The following is an 18,671-nucleotide window of genomic DNA, read 5'->3' on the forward strand; positions in this document are numbered from 1 at the left end:
AAGCGCATATATAATACAGCTTTCTGGCGAAGTTCCTCTCACGGTCCGGGGGTCACTGAGACCAGGTATTCACCGAGGGGACCACGTAACACCTTCTTCCTCTCGGTTTTTCGATCCCTTTGACGGGATCAACGACGGTGCTCAAGCCTGACGATTCCTGACTGCAGCCAGACAGAGCTAAGTCCCCATGACAGAACGCAATGGTTTTTTGATGAATTCTTCCCCTGTGCTGTTTTTGAAGTGAGGTGTGTGGGATCCTAACTTAGGACATTTATTTACCAGCGCATCCATTGTTCTCGGGGGTCCGGCAATAAAGCCGTGTTATTCTTGTACATTTGAAATCCGTGTTATTCTTGTACATTTGAAATCCGTGTTCGTGAGTTTAATTTCCTGCAGATTTGAAGACTGCTCGGAACCACAGGTAAAGCTCCCGCTTCTTCTTCCTCTATCCTTCCTCCCCCGCGCATATATATATATATATATATATATATATATATATATATATATATATATATATATATATATATATATATAGATATATAGTCAAATCCGCCATTGATTGTCACCTCAGTAACACTCGATTGCCATTCGTGATTTCCCGGTCTTAACCGAGGGGAATCACGCGACAATATGTATAATCACAACCATGTAAAAGTGTGTATACAGTATAATCATGATTCATGTGCATGTACATGAATGTGTATGTATAATTATGATTCGTGTGTGTATGTGTGTGTATGTGTGTGAGTATGTGTGTGAGTATGTGTGTGTGTATGTGTGTATGTGTGTGTATATGTATGTGTGTGTGAGTGTGTGTGTATATGTGTGTGTGTGTATATGTGTGTGTGTGTATATATGTGTGTCCATAGCATAACCTTTTGTCATCAAATTTTCAACAAACCTTTATTATGAGAATAAAGAGAAGACTAATTGATAAAATGTAGTTCCCTTTTTTTAGCTGCTGTTTTTGTAAAGTTTGGTTCGAGTAAAAAAAACAGACACAAACAGGCTTTGTATTTTGAGATGCATTCTCGTTTAAATCTGTAATCAGCTCAATGAAGGGCAAAGAGAAAGGTAAACAAGACAATTATCTAACAGTGGGGCATTGGAGCGACAACTGGACACAATAAGCAAGGGAATGAATGAATGAATGAAAGTGGAGGGAAACACAGTAACCTGCAAGTAAGAGGGTTGAAAGAGGTAGGATTAATGGATGTGGAAAAGATTGAGGATACACATGGAGGATGACAGGAGAGAGGCCTGCACTGCTTGATTGAAGCCCAAGCCTAGAGGGAAGAGAGATTTTAATGTCGCTGAAAGGACGAACAAGGAGATGAGGTGTACAGTCAGTCTGGGTTTTGGGAGCGAGGTACTGGAGAGACCCGTGTATCCTGGAAACTTTTTGTACCCAAACTTACTTGATAAGCTCTTTCCCGATGGAATTTCACATTTCTCGTTCACTTTCTTAAAGCACTCAAGAAGCGTGTTTCTCTTGCGGACATTCATTTCCACTCTCCATTTGAAAGCTGTGAGGGATGTGAAAAAGGTTCTATGAATGAGGGACTCACATTAGTCCAAGAAATGCCAACATTATATATATATATATATATATATATATATATATATATATATATATATATATATATATATATATATATATATATATATTGTTACTGATCGCGGTTAGGATGTTATAGACCGAGCGGTGGTTTAAAACCGCGACCTAACAAAACTCACCCGATTCCACCCGAACGTTGGTTGTATCGCACCCTAGCTGCTCAATGAGGGAAAAGACAAAAGCGACGCAATGCAAGAGGAAAACGGAGACAAAAAAAAGGTTTGAAATACTACTACATTTATTCCTACTATTTACACACAAGCAAAAAGACAGATGTCACGTTTATTTACAAGCACAAGACGCAGGTGACACAGTGCAAATTTAGCTTACCTACAGACTTAACTTATATCCCAGGACAGAACAAACAGAACGCTGACTCACGCGGGGAATGCCAGGGATGGCAGAAGGTGGATGGCTGGAGGGAGAGGAAAGGTCCAAGGGGGGTCCCGCAGCACAACCGGCGCGTTCAGCAGCCGCCGGTCCGTTTCGGCCCTGCTCCGAACCGCCGTTCAGGCCCCCTTTGGCGGTTGGGTGGCGCTGCTGCGGCCGCCTGCACTTGCCCTGCCAGGCCTTGTCTCACTCGTCACCACCGACTCCTCACCACCGCAACCAACTGACCACCGACTCCTTTCTCTGGCAACCGACTGTGACCAACTCCTTTCTCTGGCAACCGACTGTGACCACTCCTTGCAACCAACTCCTCCTCTCTTTCTCTCAACCGACCCAGACCAACCCAGAGTGCATCTCTCTTTCTTCTTTTTCTTCTCCACTTCCGGTTACGCCCTTTTATAGCGCCCCCAGCGATCACGCCCCCGGTGCTTTGGACACGCCCATCGGGGCGCTCACCTCGGCCCTGGCTGGTCGCACGACCCTCGGGCTCCGCCCCGGACGACGACGGGCGGGCGCGCCCCTCCCCTCCTCTGACGAGGTGGAGACACGCCTTTCTTCCCTGACTCGAGCCTCGTGGTCAATGGCGGTTATTGGAGGGGAGGTGATTGGGAATCGAGGGCTCAGCAATGACGAGAGGGGATGTAATATGGCAATCGAGGGCTCAGCAATCACGAAAGGGGGATGTGAAGGAAATGGGGATTTTTGGGGATGGGAATGAAAGGGGGTCTATTCTCTTTCACTGGTGCAATGGAGTACTTCAATTAATGGGAGACACAGCCTTATCCTAAAACACAGAATAAGATATAACTGGCAAAAGAAAAGATATATCGTGTCCTGCATGTATGTTTTTATGGACTAACTACGGGAACACCCTTTGACCTTTATACAACCACAACGGAGGGAGGAGGGGTGATATTTTACAACATTTTACCACCACAACAAAATAAAAAAAAACATTCTCATATTCACAACACTGCACCCTCCTCCCCTTAGGCACGTCCCGGGCCTATTACTTTTACCTTAGTGTGGCATGTAGGTGTAGTTCCCTCTACTTTTAACCTGACCCTGAGTGCGACTGGTTTTAAAACATAAATAAATGTGTCCCGCTGCTCCATTGCACCCTGCCTAACAGACTTACGCCCACAGTTAACCGAATTGCGGAATGGTCTTCAAACTATACACTGACGGTGGGGAGCATTATTTACACTGACGCTAATTTTATTTACAAAACTAACCCAGGACCTGTAATTGTTCTTTCTGGGGGGAGGACAGTCTGCTCTGCATCAATGCACCATTAAAGCACCCAAAAATGCACCAATACACACCCAAGCACCAATCGGTGCAGTCACCATTGTTCAATGAATAAAATAAAACCAACAAACCCAACCCTGCAGGTGTCTCTTGCTCTTCGGCTCCCTCTGCTGGTTATTATCATTTCTTCCAGTTGTTGTCATTTTCATTTGCTTTGCTTACTGGCAGCCTATTTGCAATAAAGCTTGCCCAAACGTGTCCATTTTATTTATCTTTATTTATGGCCCACAGGGCCGACTACGTGTGGTTCACCTGTGGGGCATCGGTGCCCTGTGGCCAAGGTCCGCCAGCAAGATTTCGGGCCCTCATGGCCGGTTCCAGCAGAGGGGCCATGCCCCAACCCATGGGGTCCATAAGTGGTGCTCGGCCACTGACATGTGGTCCATAATGTGGTGCATCGATGCAGACAGCTGGTTCTGGGAATTTCGGGCGCACAATGGCCGACCCACGCACGCTCCCCTCGGCGCCCAACGGCGCTCAGGTCCTCATGTGGGAGACAACAGGGGGGACAAGACAGATGAGCGAGGGGTAAGGTCTCAAGGGTACACATCAAAAAGGCAATGCAAGGCGAAATGCGTACGGAGGGCGAAGTGAGAAAGCTCGTCCCTACCGTACGTCACCCCCCTGTTACCTAGCCCACCCTTGCCCTTACCCCATATGTACAAAACCTACACATTACCAATTCGTCACTACTGTCACGTCTTCCCCATATTTCCCCTATACCAAATTCGTCTCCACAATCCCTCTACTTCAAAATTTGCCATCATCAAGTCATCATCAATCCTCATAAGGAGGCAGAGATGGAACATCAAAGCACAATGTCACACCCACGTCATGATGCGTCTCACAATCCAAACATTTGCATCATAAAAATAATTAAACCATGGCATGGTGTGGAGTTACCTGTCACCTCCGGTGAGTGGGTGCAGATGGTGCGAGGGGATCCTTCATCCTAACTATCCTCTAAATGACATTAACACACTTTACACTACCCGGGGTCTTTCCCTGCCAATCCATTGGCCACTTACACTATGGGTTCTAAAAACCAACTTCCCATTGACCAAACTGTGGTGCTTCTCAATTTGGGGTCTCACTCCCCCGATTCATCTCCCGGTGCCCTCGCACAATTTCTGGGCTGCGACGTGTAGCTCTCCCAACAGGTCTACCCACCTGCACACCTCCACCACTGTAGTTGCCACCCGAGCTTACCTAGCTCCTCACCCTAACCTATCTAACTGGGGGCAGCCCCTCTCCTGGCTCTGTCACCCCATGGTGCCCTCTGGCACTGGGCTACCCGGGTCCGTCCTCCGGATCCTCGGGCCCCATCCACAACAACTACTACCGGCTCCCAGAGCCCACCTGCGGCCTCGCCTGGCCGACATCCTTACAGTGGTGGAGTGCCCAAACCAACTACACACACTAACAGGCTACACGCCCAGCCATTTCCACAACACTAATGCACCCATCCAAATACCATTCTTTCACCTCGCACCACAGATGCCAATATCCAACCACAATTTACCTGTACCCTCTACCTAACTCTTACGCTACCCGCCCCGGGTATCCGTGATGGGGGTCCACTCTTCCCCCATTCACACCTTCGCACCATCCACTCCACTCCACAATTTCCACCATTCTCACTCCACGACCATCCATTCCAATACTCCAGATATTCCACACTACCATTTATTCCACACAGCCACATACACCTGTTGTTGCACACCTGTGCCCTCACACCTGGTGCCACCTGCACCCTCCTCCTCTTCCTGGACCAGTTGGTCAACACAACACACATCACCATCACTCACTCATACACTGCTCCATTCACCTGTTCAGTTGCACACCTGTGCAATCACACCTGTTCAATCACACCTGTTCAATCCTCACACACACGGCATCATCTCAGCTAACTTCTCCCCTCTGAAACTTGCGCTTCCCAGTCGTCCCTTTAAACTATTGCGCTCCCACGTCATTATCAACCACACTAATCTACCTGCGTCCCCACTACAGGTATCAGTCACGAACTAAACTTAACGTTACCTAATGTCATCTTCTAGGGCCCTATCAATATAACCTAACCCACCCGGGCTAGTTTTCACTGCCATACACCCCATAATCTATTGCTCCTTTGCCCCACAATGTGAGGGATGATGGATTTGCCATCCCACCACATTGGGGGTCTCTCACTATAAATTTTGTTCGTCCAAATCCAGCAAATCAAAAGCTTTCCATTTACGGCCAATTCTACCCACTTTTATAAATTTCGTACCAAATCACTACTATCATCATCACAGTCCGTCTACTTATTAGGTCCTCTCGGTGCGCCAATTCACATCTACAGCTCGGCTTCGTAAAGCCAAGCCATGAATGCGGGTTGTTTGGTGCCAGCGGCTGGATACGTCCCGCATTCGGGGCAGGGACGGGGGCTTACCCGGGCCGAGATCCCACGCACCACCTCGGCGTGGAGCCATCCAATGTCCCGATCTCGACCTGCCGGCACGTCTCAATAGAAAGTGGTCGCCATGACGACCCTTCCTATCGAGCTGCCCGCTCCGCCTAGTGGAGCCCGGACGCGGCCGTTCCACGCGAGGCCCAGCGTGGATCGCGCACGGCGGTTCTTTCGAAACCGCCGTGGTTCGGATCCCCGCTGGGCGCTGGTTCTCGCGGCACGCGAAGCCCGGCACGCACCGAGGGCCCGAGTCGGCTATAAGTCGTTCTAACCTTTAACCCGGTTATCGTCGACGCCTCACCTGTATGCTTACAAGCATATGCTACCCCTTTCGTGCTCATACATGCAGCCGTTTCCATGCTCTTGGTCGTACCTTCTCTAACACACCTCGGTACACTCATTCCGCTCACCGACTTGGTCACACACCTGACCACCGAACACCTTGGCACACATTCGTCGCTCGCACACCTCACCAACACACCTCTTCGCGCCCCCTCCTCGGTCACTTCCTCTGTGACAATCACAGGTGTGCTCTCACTCGCACACCCAACCACGTGCCTCACTACCAACTCAAATGTGCCTTCCCACACACGCTCTACCATTCCAGGTGTGCATCCTTGCTCACCTGTCACAACCAACTCACGCTCCGTTTCACTCTCACTACTCTCACCTCCACTCTTGACAGCGCACTCACCCTTACTCTCGACGGCACACTCTTTCCTCATGCACCCGTCCGTTACACACCTTTCTCGCGCATCCTCTCGCGCACACTTTTTCGTTACTTCCCCCGTAACACTCACCACACCGCGCTTCCCTGTGCTCCCTCGCACACGCGCTACGACCGGCTCACTCCTGACGGCACACTCACTCCTCGGCGTGCACTTTTTCCTCACACACCCCATGGTCGGACATTCTCGCACACCTCTTTTTTCGCACACCAGACCTGTCGCACACCTCACCAACGGCCTCTCACGAACACCCGGATCCAATCCAATCCCCAAGCCGACTGAAGCTTTCCTCACATCATATACATTGCCACTCACCTTGGCACCTCGTCCCCGCACCTCCTTTGCCACCTGCAAACTTTTTATTTGGTCAGTGAGCATCACATCATGATTTGAACACAGACCTTGTACATATTCCATGACTTCCTCCTTTATCTCCCTCTTAGCTTCCCTCCGTCTCTTCTTAATTTCACTCACCCCTTCTTCCACCTCCTCTAATTTTTCCTTAACCTCTTTTATTTCTCGGTGCGTCTCTGCAAGTTCGTCCTCTAAGGCTACCGTGACCGTCTCTACGTGCGTCCTCACCTGTTGGTCCTTTGTCTCCATTGCTTCTGTCACCTCTTCCACCCTCATTGTCAGTTCCTCCCGTACCATCTGACATTGCCTCTGCGTCGCTATTAATTCGTTTTTAATTTCTTTTTGTGTCGCCTTTAACCCTCCTAGTACCGCAGTGTTCTTTTGAACCTGCTCCACTAACTTAGTTTGTCCCTCTGTCAGCTGTTCTACTCCTTTCGTCAGATCTTCTATTCCCCCCTGTAACTTTGCCGTATTATTTCTCACCTCTTTCTCTATACGCTTTTCGCCTCGCTTTACCTCCTCGCGTAGCCCCGAAACCTCCTCACTTACCCCTCGTCGTATTTCCTCCATCTCTTTTGTAGATGCTATCCTCATCTGTCCCAATTCATCCCTCTGAGCATCCAGTTTGGTTTCTACCCCGATTTTCACCTCCTCTATCTGCTCTCCCATTTGTTTGATTTCCCTGGCAGATTGTTCCCCTATTTCCCGCAATTTGTCCTCCATCCTATTTTCTAACCCCATTAACCCATTTTTCACCCCCTCTAACTGATTCTCCTGGGCAGCCATTCTGTTTTCCACCCCCGTTAACCCATTCTTTACCTCTTTTATCCCGTTGTCTAACCCCTCAAATTTGTCGTCTAACTTCCCAAATTTCTTGTCTAATCCCTTAAAATTATTGTCTAACCCCTCACCGGTACCCCCCGCTTCGTCCCTCATTACCCCCATTTGGCCCTCCAATCGCTCACCCTGAGCATCCATCCGGTTCCCCATTACCCCCATTTGGTTTCCCAAGTCATTCCTCAGGTCTTCACTTGTCTGGACCATGAGCGCCTTTATTTGTTCCATAAATAGGCCCCAATCCATCGGCGGCGCTGCTACGGTCACGGGCGCGGCCAAATTTGGTGCCACAATAATCATGTGCGCGAGCGCGCCATTTTGCGCGCCTGAAATTCCCGCAACCACATTGCCATTTTCCTCCTCCCTTTCTTCCCCGAAGTCCTGGGTTATTTCTAACCCCTCTATCTCTCCCACCGGCATCCCGTCGCCTTGGACAGCCATGGCGCGATTTCAAAATTCGGGCTTTTCCTTTAAAACAAAACAAATTTCGGTATTTTATAATTTTGAGCGCGTGAAGCGCGCTCCGGGTCGATCTCACTCCCCGACACCAATTGTTACTGATCGCGGTTAGGATGTTATAGACCGAGCGGTGGTTTAAAACCGCGACCTAACAAAACTCACCCGATTCCACCCGAACGTTGGTTGTATCGCACCCTAGCTGCTCAATGAGGGAAAAGACAAAAGCGACGCAATGCAAGAGGAAAACGGAGACAAAAAAAAGGTTTGAAATACTACTACATTTATTCCTACTATTTACACACAAGCAAAAAGACAGATGTCACGTTTATTTACAAGCACAAGACGCAGGTGACACAGTGCAAATTTAGCTTACCTACAGACTTAACTTATATCCCAGGACAGAACAAACAGAACGCTGACTCACGCGGGGAATGCCAGGGATGGCAGAAGGTGGATGGCTGGAGGGAGAGGAAAGGTCCAAGGGGGGTCCCGCAGCACAACCGGCGCGTTCAGCAGCCGCCGGTCCGTTTCGGCCCTGCTCCGAACCGCCGTTCAGGCCCCCTTTGGCGGTTGGGTGGCGCTGCTGCGGCCGCCTGCACTTGCCCTGCCAGGCCTTGTCTCACTCGTCACCACCGACTCCTCACCACCGCAACCAACTGACCACCGACTCCTTTCTCTGGCAACCGACTGTGACCAACTCCTTTCTCTGGCAACCGACTGTGACCACTCCTTGCAACCAACTCCTCCTCTCTTTCTCTCAACCGACCCAGACCAACCCAGAGTGCATCTCTCTTTCTTCTTTTTCTTCTCCACTTCCGGTTGCGCCCTTTTATAGCGCCCCCAGCGATCACGCCCCCGGCGCTTTGGACACGCCCATCGGGGCGCTCACCTCGGCCCTGGCTGGTCGCACGACCCTCGGGCTCCGCCCCGGACGACGACGGGCGGGCGCGCCCCTCCCCTCCTCTGACGAGGTGGAGACACGCCTTTCTTCCCTGACTCGAGCCTCGTGGTCAATGGCGGTTATTGGAGGGGAGGTGATTGGGAATCGAGGGCTCAGCAATGACGAGAGGGGATGTAATATGGCAATCGAGGGCTCAGCAATCACGAAAGGGGGATGTGAAGGAAATGGGGATTTTTGGGGATGGGAATGAAAGGGGGTCTATTCTCTTTCACTGGTGCAATGGAGTACTTCAATTAATGGGAGACACAGCCTTATCCTAAAACACAGAATAAGATATAACTGGCAAAAGAAAAGATATATCGTGTCCTGCATGTATGTTTTTATGGACTAACTACGGGAACGCCCTTTGACCTTTATACAACCACAACGGAGGGAGGAGGGGTGATATTTTACAACATTTTACCACCACAACAAAATTAAAAAAAACATTCTCATATTCACAACAATATATATATATATATATATATATATATATATATATATATATATATATATATATATATATATATATATATATATTATATATATATATATATATATATAATTTATGACATAAAAGGATATATAATTAGTAAGACAATTTCTGACCAGATTGGACAGAGGTAGAGCTCTTGCCTTTGAGCTGTCTATTTGAGGCCCAAGTTTCCCACCTGTCTAATTGTTGTTTTGCAGGCAGGTACGACATTGCACCACAAAGTTTGCCATCCTCTGGAGTCTGGATGGACCCACTGGGTGCCCTGTCTGCCATCATTAGTTGATAGATGTCAAAGACCGGTGTCCAGCGAGTCATCACCACCATTCTCAACCAATTTGAAATCTCTGCCAAAATCAACTCCAGTCGAACTTCAGGCCAGATGTTTCATGAAATAACACGAAATAACAAATAACATCTTTTTAACATCCTCACAGCATCTTTTGGAATCTCCCGCGATGAAGCTAACTCCGAGGGCCTTTCACTCACTCACCGCAGGCAGGTTGGTGGTCTTTCTGTCTTCTATCGACTCCTCTCCAGCCTTGCTCCCCCAGCTCTCTCTGGGCTCTGTCCCCCAAATATCCCTACAGGTCGCACAAGATCTGCCAGCAACCCTCTTATGGTTAAATTGCCAAAATCAAGACTTAGCTTCACTCCTTCATTCCTCTTTTCTCCCGCCTCTGGAACAAATTCCCCCACTCCATTCTATCCCACTCCTCCCTCCAGGTCTTTAAAACAGCTGTTCACCACCATCTCTTATCTTCCCCAATCCAAAACCTTGATCTTTTCTACCCCCACTAATTTCACCCCAGATCCACTTTTTTGAAATACCAACTTATTTCCTGGAAGTCCTTGCAGTGTCCTTGTGTTTTATACTTCTCCCACCCCCTCCCCCTTCCCACACCTCCTCCCCCCAAGCCCTCACCCTCCTTTAGATCTCCTGATGTCCCTGCTCTCAAATGTTGTGTTTGTGCTTCCCCTTTTCTCCCCATCTTGTCTACCGCTCCCCTTATTATATATTTTGTGTCTGTTTGATTTTTTTTTTGTGTGATAAATGTTAGCTCTTTCACAAGCCTCGATGTTGTATACAAAAAAAAGGGATTTGGTTCTAAAGGATATTTTTGATTTATTGATTCATCAATTAATCGATTATTTATTGATTAATAAATTAATTATTTAATTTTTTTATTACAGTGACTTATTTAATTACATTTCTAAAAGATACATCTTCGGATGAAGCACAAGTGGTTTAGTTATGCTATTAGCCAATTGATTAAGAAAATATTTTCTTAATCAACATGTATTGCATATATATGTGAAATATCTGCCTTAAAAAAAGAAGAAAAAAATTCTTACCGGCGCGGTACTCGGGCCATGAAGCTCTCGGGCCATGAAGGCCTGAGATCTTGCCCGAGATCTTGCTTAAAAAAAGAAGAAAAAAAAGAAGAAGAAATACTTGGGTCAAAATCTTTACCTTGCTGATCCAATAATAAGCTCGGAATAAATGGGGCTGTTTAAGAAAAAAAAACAGTAGAACTAGTATTAAAATACTTTTTCTAGTAATTATTAGATATTCGAATTTATTCAGATTTAAAAAAAAATGTTAGCGTTTCTTGGACGATTGTGAGTATCTCGTTCATAGAACCTTTTTGAACGTCTCAGGTAGCATTCCTCATTGCAACCTCCTGGGACAAATCACTCTCTTAGTCTATTTCCAAAACCTTCATCGACAAACCTTTGTATCATTCTGAAGATAATATTTAATCATTTGCCAAGCATTTCCTTGCCCAAACACAGAGATTCCACAGTTACACCTCCATGAACTCCTCCAATTGCACCAAAAGTTGGAGGTTCTAAACTTGGAGTCTCACATTATTCCTCCATCTATCTATAAGGTCCTTCTAGGAGGGCTCATGATCAATTCTAGGCCCAATTGATCAAATACATTGGAACCTTTTTGAGGCGACCCTTAGTTCTGCATGATATGCAAGGCAGTGTCATGGAGTATTGCTCTCCAATGTGGGCCACGGTTCCTGCAACCATGTTTTCCCTCCAATGGACATCATCACACCTTTTCCAACAAATGGGTCAGGTCCAGATCTTGTTACCTTGTTACTTTATCACTACAGACGGCTTGACAGCCTCCAATTTTTATACGGTCTCATGGCTGGATTTATACATCCACATATCGCAACCGTCTGCTGCTCTGCAATCCCAGTTGCTTGGACACTAATTTTTCTATCACTAGTTTGTCCATCGTTCTGTAGAAACAGGTATGCTCATGCGTTCTCATCAAATTCCTCTAGTTATTCGATGTATACGTGAAATTGGTATTTTAAAATGGGGTCTCGCCATATGACTAACGACCGGGTATATATATATATATATATTGTTGTGGATTTGAGAATGGTGTTGTAGTTTTTATTATCGTTGCAAGTGCAATGAAATTGTTGTAAATATCACCCTCCTTCCTCCAGTTGTTGTGTATAAACGTCAAAAGGTCGTTCCCGTAGGTATTTCATATACCACATGTAGCCAATCATATATCCTTCCATACAGTTATCTCCTTATTCTATGTAGGTTAAGGCCTTGTCTTCCTTTAATTTAACACTCCATTGCACCGAATTCAAATAAGGTAGATTCCCTGCACATTCCCCTTTCAACAATTGCCAACTGCACTGGGCGGTTTGCTACATTCTGCCGCTGCTGTGGGGTTGTGGTTGTTTTTCGCTGCAAGACTCCATTAGCCACGAGGTCATCTCGGAGCCGAAGGTGGGAGGGGTCGGCCCAGCGCCGGGAACAAGGCGTGGCCTTGCCAACGCCTCCTCTAAGGGCGGGATCGGCGAGCCCTCGCGACCAATCAGGGCCGAGGCGACCTCACCGATGGGCGTGTCCTGGAGGCCGGCGGCTTGATCGCCCGAGGGAGATATAAGCGCGCGGAAGCCTTTGTGAGAGAGACGGGAGATATACGGCGAAGAGACAGCGAACCATTGAGTTCAAGAGAGGGAGAGAGCCAAGAGAGTGAGAGGGTCCTGCGAGTTGCAAGACAGAGAGAGAGAACCCGTCACGCCAGACCCCCCACCAGCAGCTTTGACTCCACCAGGTAGCGTTGGCTCCACCAGGCAGCTCCGACCCGTTACCCCGCGGGAACCAGGATCGGTGGCATCGGTGGCCGTCGAGGTCCAGCCCGAAGTCCCGTGCGGGATCAAGCTCCAGCCAGCTCCGTGCCTTCCTCTCCCTCCAGCCATCCACTTCCTGCCATTCCTGTCATCATCCCCCGTGTAAGTGTGCTCGTAGTCTGTCTTTGTGTGTCTTGTCCTTGGGGTTAAATAAGACTGTAATATATAAGCTAGCGTTGCACTGTGTCTCCTTGCTCCTTTCTGTCTTTTATTTTATTATCCTTCCTTCTTCCTTGGTTTCTTTAATTGTGTAAATAGTAGTAATAAATAGTATTCGTATTCCCAACCTTTTGCCTTTGTCTCTTCTTCTTCACATCTGTCGTCTTTGTCTTTTCCCCATTGACAACCTGTGGCACGATTTGGCCACCGTAAAGAATCGGATCTAGTCTTGGTAAACGGCTCACGCCACAGTTCGCTTCGCTCGGCACAAACATGCAATCCATTACACTGCGGCCGTGAGCGGGGGAGTATTTCCTCGCGTGCCGGGAAGCGCTGGTAATTAGGTCATAGGACGTTTGGGCCTACTACCCTACCCAGCACCGACCGGGCGTGGCGTTATACCCCCGGGACCACGTCGGTCAGTCATAAGCGAGGGGATTAATCCCCCCTTGGTAAGTGGGGAAGGCCAACGTTGGATTCCGTAACAATTGGTGTCGGGAGCGAGATTCGGACCTGAAGCGTGAATAGTGCGCTCAAATTTCGAGTGGGCCGAAATTTACTTTTATTTAACATCCTAAATTTGAAAATCGTGCCATGGATGGTCAAGGCGACGGGATGCCGGTGGGAGAGATAGAAGAGTTAGAGTCGACCCAGGACCCCAGGGAAATGTATGTGGGAGAAATGGAGGAGGAGAACAATGAGGAGGTGGTTGAGGAGGTATCAGGCGCACAAAATGGTGCCCTCGCGCACGTGGTTGCAGCGGCACCAAATTTAGCCGCGCCCGTGGTTGCAGAGGCGCAAAATAGCGGCGCTGCGGCAGCCGAGTCCGCGGCACTGGTGAAATTGGACCTCTTTATGGCGCAAATCAGGGCATGCTTCGTGGTGCAAAGTAAAGAAATAGATGAAAAGATGGACAAATCAAGGGCAGAAATGGGGAACCAGATGGAAGGGATGGAAAGCAGAATGAGGGACGAAGCGAGGGGTACCAGTGAGCAACTGAGAGACGGGTTAAGTAATATGGGAAATCAAATCGGGGGGCTAGAAGCTAAATTTGAGGGTTTAGACAATAAATTTGAGGGTTTAGACAATAAATTTGAGTTGTTAGACAACGGGATAAAAGAGGTAAAGAATGGGTTAACGAGGCTAGAAGATAAGATGGAAGGCAAATTGCGGGAAATAGGGGAGCAATCCGCCCGGGAAATCAAACAGATGGGGAACCAGATAGAGGAGGTGAAAATCGGGTTAGACACTAAATTGGATGCTCAGAGGAATGAATTGGGACAGATGAAGGCGGCATCTACTAAAGAAATGGAGGAGATGGGGGAGGAGATAAGACGAGGTGTAAGCGATGAGGTCTCGGGGGTACGCGAGGAGGTAAAGCGAGGTAAGGAGCGTATGGAGAAAGAGGTGAGGAATAATATGGCTAGGTTACAGGGGGGCATAGAGGACCTGACATGGGGAGTAGAGCAGCTGACGGTGGGACAAAAGGAACTAGTGGAGCAGGTAGAAAAGAACACTGCGGTACTAGGAGGGTTGAAAGCGACACAAAAAGAAATCAAAAATGAACTCATAGCGACAAAGAGGGAATGTCAGATGGTACATGAGGGACTGACAACAAGGTGACGGAGGCAATAGAGACGAAGGACCGGGAGGTTAGAACGCACATAGAAACGGTCAAGGTGGCCTTAGAGGACGAAATTGAGGAGACGCACTGGGAAATAAAAGAGGTGAAGCAAAAGTTAGAGGATGTGGAAGAGGGGGTGAGTGAAATTAAGAAGAGACGGAGGGAAACTAAGAAAGAGATAAAGGAGGAAGTGATGGAATATGTACAAGGTCAGTGCTCAAATCGTGATGGTGTGCTTGCTAACCAAATAAAGAGTTTGCAGGTGGCGAAGGAGGTGCGGAGACGAGGTGCCAAGGTGAGTGGCGATATACTCGGGAATGTATATGGTGTGAGGGGAGATTCAGTCGGCTTGGGGGTTGGTTTGGACCCGGGTGTTCGTGAAAGGCCGCGGGTGAAGTGTGCGACAGGTACAGAGTGTGAAGGAGGAGGTGTGCGAGGAGGTCCGACTATGGGGTGTGTGAGGAAAAAGTGCGCGCCGAGGAGTGAGTGTGCTGTCGAGAGTGAGTTGGTCGTAGCGCGTGTGCGGGGGGGCACATGGAAGCACGGGATGGGGAGTGTTACAGGGGATGTAACAAAAGAGTGCACACCTGTGGTGAGTGTTACGGAGGGTGTGACGGGAGAGTGTGCGCAAGAGGATGCGCGAGAAAGGTGTGTAACAGCGGAGTGCATGAGGACAGAATGCGCCGTCGAGAGTAAGGGTGAATGCGCGACGGAGTGTGGTGGTGAAAGTAGTGAGAGTGACACGGAGCGTGAGTTGGTTGCGGCAGGTGAGAAAGAATGTACACCTGGAATGGAAGGATGCACACCTGAGATGGTCGAGCGCGTGTGGGAATGCACCCTGGAGTTAGTAGTCAAGCACGTGATTGGGTGTGCAAGTGAGAGCACATCCGTTGTTGTCACAGAGGATGTGACCGAGGAGGGGGCGCGAAGAGGTGTGTTGGTGAGGTGTGCGAACGACGAGTGTGTGCTAAGGTGTGCGGTGGTCGGGTGTGTGACGAAGTCAATGAGTGTACCTGGGTGTGTCAGAGAAGGTGCAATGACAAAGAGCATGGAGACAGCTGGATGTGTGAGCAAGGAACGGGCTGCGGTGTGCAAGCATGCAAGTGGAGCATCGACGGTAACCGGGTTAGCGGTTAGATCGACCTGTAGCCGAAGCGGGCCCTCGGTTCGTGCCGGGCTTCGTGTGCTGCTGGAACCAGTGGGGATCGTAACCGCGGCGGTTTCGAAAGAACCGCCATGCGGGATCCACGCCGGGCCGCACTCTGAACGGCCGCGTGCGTGCTCCGCTCGGCGGAACGGGCGGCCCGGTAAGAAGGGTCGGGACGGCGACCTCTTTTGTTTGAGGCGTTCCGGCAGGGCGAGATTGGGTCATCAGGCGGGGGACCGAAAGGCTCCGTGCCGAGGTGGACCTTGGGATCTCGGCCCGAGTAAACCTCCTTCCCTGCACCGAATGCCGGACGGATCCAACCGCCGGCACCGAACAACCCGCATTCATTGCTCGGCTTTGCGAAGCCGAGCTTTGGAGATGAATTGGCGCACCGAGAGGCTCCAGTGAGTAGACTGTGATGATAGTGTTTTTGATCCGAAATTTAGAAAAGTGAATAGAATTGGCAGTGATTGGAAATTTTTTGATTTGCAGGAATTGGATGAACAAAATTGATAGTGATAGTGAGAGATGCCCGATGTGGTGGGATGGCAACTCTGCCATCCCTCACAGCGGGGGCAAAGGAGCAATAGTTGTATGGGGTTTGGCAGTGAAAACTAGCCCGGAAGGGTTAGGATAATGATAGGGATCTAGAGAAGATGACCATAGGTAACGGTAAGTTTAGGTAGCAACAGTGGACAGGTAGTCGGGGACATAGAGAGGGTAGCTGGATGATAATGACGAGGGAGCGCAATAATGTAAGGGGCGACGGGGAAGCGCAAGTTTTAGCCAGGCACCAGGTAGATTAGATGATGCCGTGTGAGTGAGTATTGATATCGGTGAAATGAGGAATTGCGGGGCAATGCTCGGGAGAGATGTGTGTGTGAGCGTGGGAAAATCTGGGTACCTGAGGCAATGGTTGTTTGAGAATTGAAGGTGTACTCAGGAGTGTATTGTGAGAAGGTGATTGTGAATGGTTTTGAGCATGGAAGTGTATGGAGCAGTGCATGAGGAACGATTGTGGTTGTGCATTGTATTGAATGATTGAAGGAGCTTTGGAGGAAGGAGGGTGCAGGTGGCACCAGGTGAGATTGCACAGGTGTGCAACTGAACAGGTGTATGGAGTATGGAATATATGGAGTATGGAGTGGATGGTATGGAGTGAGTATGGTGGAAAATGTGGAGTGGAGTGGATGGTGCAAAGGGGTGAATGGGGGAAAAGTGGACCCCCATCACGAATACCCGGGGAGGGTAGTTTAAGAGTGAGGTAGAGGGTACAGGTAAATTGTGGTTGGATATTGGCATCTGTGGTGTGTGTGGAAGAATGGAGTTTGGATTGGTGCATTAGTGACGTGGAAATGGCTGGGCGTGTGGCCTGTTAGTGTGTGTAGTTGGTTGAGCACTCCACCACTGTGAGGATGTCGGCCAGGTGAGGCCGCAGGTGGGCTCTGGGAGCCGGTAGAGTTGTTGATGGGGTCCGAGGATCCGGAGGACGGACCCGGGTAGCCCAGTGCCAGAGAGGGCACCGAGTGGGGAGAGCGCCAGAGGGCCTTCCCCAGTTAGATAGGTTAGGTCAAGGAGCAGGTAAGCTCGGAGGCAACTGCAGTGGTGGAGGTGTGCAGGTGGGTAGACCTGCTGGGAGAGCTACACGACTCAGCCCGGAAATTGTGCAAGGGCACAGGGAGTTGAACCGGGGGAGTGAGACCCCAAATTGATAAGCACCACAGTTTGGTCAATGGGAATTGGTTTTTAGAACCGCATAGAGTAAGATTGCCAATGGTTTGGCAGGGAAAGACCCCGGGTAGTGTAAAGTGTATTAAAGTCATTTCGGAAGTAGTTAGGATTAAGAATCTCCTTGCACCATCTACATCCACTCACCTGGGGTGACGCTACTCCACACCATGCCAGGTTTGATTATTTTTATTGTGCAAATGTTTGGAATGTGAGACGCATCATGACGTGGGTGTGACATTGTGCTTTGTGTTCCATCTCTCCCTCCTTATGAGGATTGATGATGAATTGGTGATGGCAAATTTTGGCTAGAGGGATTGTGGGGACGAATTTGGTGTCGGGGAAATATGGGGAAGACGTGACGGTCGCGACGGATTTATAATATGTAAATTGTTGTACATATGGGGTAAGGGCAAGGGTAGAGTAGGTAACAGGGGGGGTGACATACGGTAGGGACGAGATTTCTCACTTCGCTCTCCGTACGCACCTCGTCTTGCATTGCCTTGTTGATGTGTACCCTTGTGACCTTACCCCTCGCTCACCTGTCTTCTTCCCCCCCGCCCCCCCTTGTCTCCCACCCGAGGACTGTGCGCCACTGGGCGTCGAGGGGAACGTGCGGGAGTCCGCCATTGTGTGCCCGAAACTCCCGCAACCAGCTGTCTGCATCGATGCACCACTTATGGACCACATGTCTGTGGCTGAGCACCACTTATGGACCCCATGGGTTGGGGCATGGCCCCTCTGCTGGAACCGGCCATGAAGGCCCGAGATCTTGCTGGCGGACCTTGGTCACAGGGCACCTATGCCACACAGGTGAACCACACATAGTCGGCCCTGTGGGCCATAAATAAAAACGGACACGTTTGGTGCATTTCATTTTATTATTGCAAATAGGCCGCCAGCAAAGAAGTTGACAGCATCTGGAAGAACGGCAATAGCCAGCAGAGGGAGCCGAAGAGCAAGACACCACCAGGGGTTTGTTGGGTTTTTTTATTGAACTGTGGTGACTGTGCACTGATTGGTGCTTGATGGTGCTTTGGGTGCGTTTTGGTGCTTTCTGGTGCGTCGATGCAGCACAGGCTGTCTCCCCCCCCCAAAAGAACAATCACAGGTCCTGGGTTAGTTTTGTAAATACCAGTAGCGTCATTGTAAATAATGCGCCCCCACCGTAAGTGTTTAGTTTGAAAACCATTCCGCAATTCGGTTAGCTGTGGGCGTGAGTCTGTTAGGCAGGGTGCAATGGAGCAGCGGGACA

At 49.2% G+C, this 18,671-nt stretch overlaps 1 protein-coding gene across 1 annotated transcript in view; it reads right to left on the minus strand.

Annotated features, from left to right (window-relative positions):
* The window catches only part of LOC137414786 (protein FAM131A), an 84,853-nt gene that overhangs the window by 56,729 nt on the left and 9,453 nt on the right, over window positions 1-18,671 (minus strand). Inside the window, exon 2 of the mRNA XM_068100283.2 lies at window positions 1,419-1,526. Coding sequence (XP_067956384.1) covers window positions 1,419-1,526 — 108 coding nt within the window. The remainder of the gene's footprint in view (window positions 1-1,418; window positions 1,527-18,671) is intronic.

This window comes from Myxine glutinosa, chromosome 2 (assembly GCF_964187855.1).
Source record: "Myxine glutinosa chromosome 2, kmMyxGlut1.1, whole genome shotgun sequence".
In the NCBI taxonomy this organism is placed as follows: domain Eukaryota; kingdom Metazoa; phylum Chordata; class Myxini; order Myxiniformes; family Myxinidae; genus Myxine; species Myxine glutinosa.